This window comes from Magallana gigas, chromosome 2 (assembly GCF_963853765.1).
Source record: "Magallana gigas chromosome 2, xbMagGiga1.1, whole genome shotgun sequence".
NCBI classification, from domain to species: Eukaryota; Metazoa; Mollusca; class Bivalvia; order Ostreida; family Ostreidae; genus Magallana; species Magallana gigas.
In genome coordinates, this window is record NC_088854.1 from 26360157 (window position 1) to 26367241 (window position 7085).

The 7085-nt window shown below is 32.1% G+C and overlaps 1 protein-coding gene across 1 annotated transcript in view; it reads right to left on the minus strand.

The window, feature by feature from the left end:
• Positions 1–7085, minus strand: part of LOC105338739 (uncharacterized) — a 37014-nt gene that overhangs the window by 5309 nt on the left and 24620 nt on the right. Inside the window, exons 7-10 of the mRNA XM_066075890.1 lie at positions 3628–3734; positions 790–938; positions 430–518; positions 63–194 (exon numbers count right to left, since the gene is read on the minus strand). Coding sequence (XP_065931962.1) covers positions 63–194; positions 430–518; positions 790–938; positions 3628–3734 — 477 coding nt within the window. The remainder of the gene's footprint in view (positions 1–62; positions 195–429; positions 519–789; positions 939–3627; positions 3735–7085) is intronic.

Consider the following 7085-nt stretch of genomic DNA (forward strand, 5'->3'; position numbering starts at 1 on the left):
ATTCGCAAGTGTGAATGTTTCATGTACATGTTCACTGTACAATGTAGCAAGAGTGAACATACCGAGGAGGATTATGAACAGAATTAGAAAACAGAGAATCAAAATGGCGGCAACCATGTATGTACTGGGTTCTCCTTGTACGGTACTCTGTGCGGAGTCTTGAGGTATCACTGTTGTAGACGAAGAATTGGAATCTGTAAATAAATTCCATTATAAAGTACAGTCTTGTTTCGATATTATGCCATATTGTTATATTGCTTGATCAGTATTGGAGTTCTTCATGCTTATAACAACCAATATTGCCTGGGAATTTAACGAAAACTGAGTTTTCAGAGATTGGAGAAATATACTTTCAAAATACAACAGTACAATACATGCATAAAGATCAATGTTATCAATTACAATGTATATTAGAATTACATAACTTACTCGGAAAACATGATTCTGAGAATGCGATCCTTATTACTCCTAGAAAAGTCCTACTATCTAGATGAACAGTGCTAAACTCTAACTTAAACCTAAAAAATAACCAAAAAATGGATTAGGACCTTGAAAATCACACATGGTAGTACTATTGAAAACGTTTGCAAGTTTTTATACTCTAAAACTGATAGATGTACATTTAAAATTTAAATTACCCAATTCATAAAATATGTAATGCTATATCAATTATATTATGAGTTATTCATTCGTTTTATGTGATACTACACCTTTTCATCCTAGCCTATATTGTGTCAAAAAAAGAATAAATATTGTTTGTGTATCACGCTAGAGGCTAGAGTCACGTACCTTTGTGATACATTTGAGATAGGATATGCGTAGTGATGTAGTGAAGGCGTTGCATTGATTTCACCAGGTATTGTCCTGTTGCTGCACCTTTTGTTGAGGAAACAAATTCTCCAATGCCAGCGTAAATTCCCATACGTTGTCAAGTGTATCTGCAAAAGTATGAGAAAGTTGTTTACCATAATATTCATTATACATAATACATGTATACCGCATCGTTGGCACAGACTCTTTTAAAAGCGTTAGATTTTATATTATAAACTTGGTCACTTTGCCGTTTACGAGAGTTTATTCCTACATGTAACATCTATACTACTGAGGAAAACAAAGATAAAAAAAACACGTATTAACGCAGAATGGGACACATTTTGTCCGAATTTCCTGTAATACCATGACTTTATACTAATGTTTCAGAAAAGTTTTTTAATAGAATTAGATGTTATGCGCGTGGGTGGTGGTTGGGGGGGGGGGGGCACTTCCACATATATATATATATATATATATATCGTTATATATATATATATATATATATATATATATATATATATATATATATATATATATATATCGTTATATATGATGTCTTCTTCACGATCTTGATGAATAAGTCCAAATAGTTCAGTTGTGATCTGTTGATATATAATATTACATGAATTTGAAACAATCTAGACGATCTTAATTTGAATGTATATTCTCAAAATTTAAAGTAGCTTTCTTGTCAATTTTGGTATTTCTGGTGTAGTTGATTTTTAAGATTTTTTAGACACCCACCCTATTTTTCATTGTTTAAATTATCACTCTTAGAATTAAATTACATTAAATAAACTTTTATTTAAAAAAAAGACCAACTTCACTCAATGCGATCTATATGTAAATGTATATGCCAACTTTATTGACTTTTGTCAGGTCTTTCAGAAGCTAAATTATCAAAACCGCTTTGGTTGGATTTTTCCTATAGCGTCACGATCATTTCTGTCAGCTACGTCATGCATAAATTATACACGCCGCCGTTGTGAAAACTTTCTGATTGGTCAACTTGGCAGAGCTGAAGGATTCCTCAGAACAGTTCATTTTCCCCCAATATGGAGTCAATATCGACTATCCCATATGTTTAAATTCTGTACAAAATCCTCTCTCTCTCTCTCTTTCTCTCTGTAAACGGGCGTTAAACCATAGCCTCAAGCTACGTTCCAGAGTACGGCGTTATAAAAAATATAATATTTAAAAGTTGCATGTGCTAAGCGTTCATTTCATGTAAATACCGTAAATGTATAATGCACATGTATTACCTACTAACTTGCCAGTCGAAGTGATAGATATGAATTCCTCTATTTCTACACCTTTCGATCGGCAATCGACAGTCAATAAATGAATTGAGCGATGGTGTGAAAGAACGAGACGGAAGTGGAGAGTGCAAGGGGGTTTGTACTTGAGCGTCTTCATTAGGCAAGTGTCCGATTCGTTTCTCTTCTGTTGCCCCGTCACTTTCGGTGTAAATATATATACTAAAATATCCCCAAACAATTTACTGCAGATTTCTTTATTTAACCTGTCTCTGAACCACCGATCACCAGCTCCATACATGTACACTGGTTTGTTTACATACACCAAAAATTATACAGCTCTTGATCCGCTTTCCGAGTACGGTTAAAAGTTGTTTAATAGGAGAAAGTTTGGGGCGAGTAAAGCTATAATTATCAACAGTAGTAAACTAAATGAAGAATTATTTAAATGGATTATTTGCACAAAATGTGGTATGGTAAATCTTTTCAAAAATAGCGTTATTTTAATGCTCGGTAAATTGCCGTAAAGTGTTTTTGTACATGTAAGTATTGTATGCACTGTAGCTTTATTTTTACTAACCCTAAAATTTCTACATAGAGCTATAGCTATATATGTATGTACCGCATGTATGCATGTTTTATCACGTGTACACTTTCGAAAAATAGCCCAATTTCGACAGTCACGAGTACCCATGTGAATTTTTCATTTTCTGATATGTTGTTGTTCTGTCCGTGCATAATTTTAGTATGAGTTAAGGTATTCAATGTATAACGACCACATTTTGTACCTTATAAATGAATGGTCCACTATTCTTAATCATGATATCATTTTGAAGGTGTTATCAAATAAAAATACTCCACCAAAGGAATTTTCAAAATTTTGATTATGGTCCAACTAATTACACCTTGAATTTTGCATTGAAGTCTATGGGCAATGTATGTTTTATTAAGATATTGTAAAAAGTAACCTAAAATTCATAAAACTCTTTTGGTTAATACATGCATAAACTTTCTCTTTATTTAAATATGAAATAAAATGAATCATTTACCGCAGATATTTTGAGGAAATTAAAAATTTTGTTTTTTTCATCAAGGGGAGATAACTCTTTTTAAAAAATTTAAAGTGCAAAATGACCAGCTCCTTATATGTTTTCTGTCATGTGAATTTGGTTCATTTCACTTTCATAGTTATCTAGCAATACATATTTAACTAGTTTAAAATGATTCAAAATTGTTCAATATCCCTTCATTATACATTGAATACCTTAACCAGCAACCAATCAGCGGTAAGCTGAATGCACCAATAAAAAAAATTGTGGTTAAGGTGCGGGTATTGTTTATGTATGAGGTAGTTGATAGAATTGAACGCGACGCGATCGGAAAAGTCCAACCAAATCGGTTTTAGTAATAATGCAGTCGCCATACAGTGATGATGACGACGAAAAAAACCCGGAGAAATTTTCTTGAGCGGAAAACCATTTCTTGTTTTGTTAGTTTATGTCTGTCTGGGTTCACCAATTTCATTGGCCATGATAGGAACAAATCATGTAGCACTCACATAACAAATATTGCTTCCTAGCACAGGTGGGAATGTAACGGTCGTAAAGGATGCCGTGAACACATTATTGTTCTTACAGTAGTCTTTTCTTGTCAGAAGCATCCATTCTGAAATAAATAACATTATCAATAAAAAAAACACCACTTCATTTATTTGGGGATATTTGATTCACAATATTTAATTATGTTAAAACATTAACTATGCTAGAGTCCTCAAAGGTTTTGATGGCGCTTAAATGCATTGGTTTTCTTTAGAACCGTCTATGTATACCTATCAATCAAGAAATAAGTGGGGAGAGTTCTAGGATTGTAACTGCAGAACCATCTTTCAAAATAAAGTTTTGAATTATGACAAAGCTTTCCGTGACCTAGCCTACATGCTACAATAATATATTCTTTCCAAAATCAACCATATTTTTTTCATAGAAATCGATATGTGTGTGTGTGTGTGAGAGAGAGAGAGAGAGAGAGAGAGAGAGAGAGAGAGAGAGAGTATTTAAGGCAAGAAACGTTGCTTTTAATATTGGTTCAAAATTTTAAGTTTTTTATCAGTGCATAAAAATAGTTGTTGAATTTTAAACAACTAACAAATACATACTGCATGTATAACGAAGCTTGGAATAAAGAAAAGAAAACAAAATGACTTACAGGACAAAAATAGTATTTGCCCCCCATCTTTTGCCATTGTCAAAAAATGCTTTCACCTGAGCAAATATAATTATATCTCGAAAAAATTGTCATTTTTGATGCGATATTTTGTTGTAAAATCATACATCGGCACAAGTTAATCCCCCTCTTTTGAATTTTAGCGGCACAATTTTAACCATACGCACGTTTTTGTGATAGTATTTAGCAAATGTTTTTCATATTATTTTTTAACACATTAGATATATGATACGTGCACGGAAAAATTTATTTTGCTATTAATGTTAGATTATATTATGTGTTTTATTTAATCATTTAGAAATTAAACGGAGCAAAATTATTCAGAGGTAATGACGCGACATAATTATTGATTCCTTACGTTTCATTTCAGAGTGAAAAGCAATGCACTTATATGTTGTACATCTACAGTAGTGTCCTTAACCAAAGACCTTGATGCTTACTATAAATTACATAGTGTACATGACAGTAACAAACAGATTTCGATCACCCCCCCCCCCCCTAAATTTCTGTATAAACACTGGCTTCGCCGCGATTACCCAGTACCATCGATGTGGACCGGAGTCTAAGGCCTTGGCATTGTGATCAAAGTTATACTGCATGGTACTTTTTATGTTTTCAAACCAACAAGAATGATATTCTTTTAGATGAAAAACAAAGTAATTACATGTATTTATCACGTCTGCTGCTAAATACAATAAAACTACAAGGGGTGAATCATGCTTTTTGTCTATCGAAAGAGTCTTTTCATTAACACGACCTTTAATTTATCATCTGAAAAAAAAATGGTACCGTCGCACACGGTGTTTGTGTTAAAATGTCCTTTCAGAATGCGCGCACACTATTAGACTATTTTTTAAAACAAGAAATCGGGAAATATGAAATTTTATATACCAATCTGTTCGAATGCATGTGGACTTCAATAAAAAATGTCATAACATGTAGGATTTTTTTTTATATTTGATAAATTGGTGATAAAAACTTATTATAAAATTTTACTAAAAATGACATGTAGATAGGTAACACTTTAAAGATACATATCTCAAATAAACTACAATATCTCAGTGAATGTTCATTTTGGGGGGAACATTTTTGGCCGACTAATTACTGTGATGATGTAACAGATATACGTCAAAACGTTTTTGACGTAATCAAGGCCAGAAATCAACGCCGGATCAAAGAATTCTCAGAATGAAGTTGTAGATGGGCAACAAAACTTGAAAATGGCCACGCCAGGCTCAGGTAAATTACAAAATATAAATTGTGATTCAGGATCTTGCAATGATCTATTGAAGTTTTTTTTTTTTTTTAAATAATATGTATATGCATTGTTGGCAGTAAATTTGTATACATATATCTTCTATTAATTCCTCATTTAAACGCATTTGTTGACAAAACCGTTATGCTGGAGTTTATTCAACTATTTTTTGAAAACACGTGTCACAAGAGAGATATTTCACAGTCGAACGTTATGCGCAGCATGGCGATCACAAGTATCATGCTTATAAAAACAATTCCTGGCTATATTTCATAATAATAAAAATCATTATAGAATGTGCATTTTCGTAGGTTGTATAACCATTTAAAAAAAAGAACATGTGTCCGCAATTTTCATTAATATAGACGTATGAAAATGTCAACATGAATGTCACACTTTCATAAAAATACATTAAATTGCATTAGCAATGAAAAGAGAAAATAACTTGGACACTTCTTTTAAAAAGTGGCGTAAAAAGTTCACAAAAATGAATCCCAGTTAGAAATGTGCTTTTTCTCCCAAAATTTTTGATGCCAAATATACAAACATTACGAATCAAGATAATTGATTTTTACAAATAAAATGATGTCAACATTATATGTCACGGGTACGTAAAATGACGCAAGGGCTCAAAACGTTATGTGTACATTTTTATTTTCTTCATAAAAACAGTTATAGTGAAAATTATAAATACATGTACCTACACATTATTTTGTGAAAAAGTAGCAATATATATATATATATATATATATATATATATATATATATATATATATATATAAAATTGATGCCAAATATCCAAACTTAGCGAGTCGAATTAATTCATTAATACAAATGAAATAATAACGACATTATGAGTACATGTGAAATGACGCAATGACGTGAAATGACGTGAAGAATTAAAATTAATAAAGGAAACAGAGAAGGGTAGAACAGACTCGGGAATGGAGGAGGAGAGTGGAGGAAAAATAGAAAACTGATTCCAACTCCAATATCTTTCCGCCGAAAGGTAAAACAGGTTCGCTGCAAGTAAATGGGCAGAAATGATTTCGGTTAAGTGCTAAAACAAACCAAATTAGATATTTTTGTCCCGCAGAGTATACTACTAATAAAAAAATACGTATAGATTCATAAAGTTTAAAATTTGTGGATTTTAATTTTTAAAACAGTAGACTACTGATAAATTTTACAATGAATGTACATCGAATTTCAGAAGAGACAGTCAAAGCTGCTCGCTGAGAAAACGTAAACAGCGCGAAAGAGAACGTATTAAAATAGAAAATAATCAGAACAGAAAGAAAAAAGAAAAGGAAAGAAGATTAAAATTATTAATTGAACAGGAGGAATCTATGCGGAAACAAAAATCGCTTGCACAAAAAAGATGGCACCAAAAAAACAAACACAACAGCCAAATTCGGAGCGAAAATACAGAGTACGGTAACCTAAGGTCACCATTTAATAATAAAATGCAAATATGTCGAGCTGTAAGAAAATTAAAAAGAAATTTACCGACATCCCCGACAAAAAGAGCAGCTACC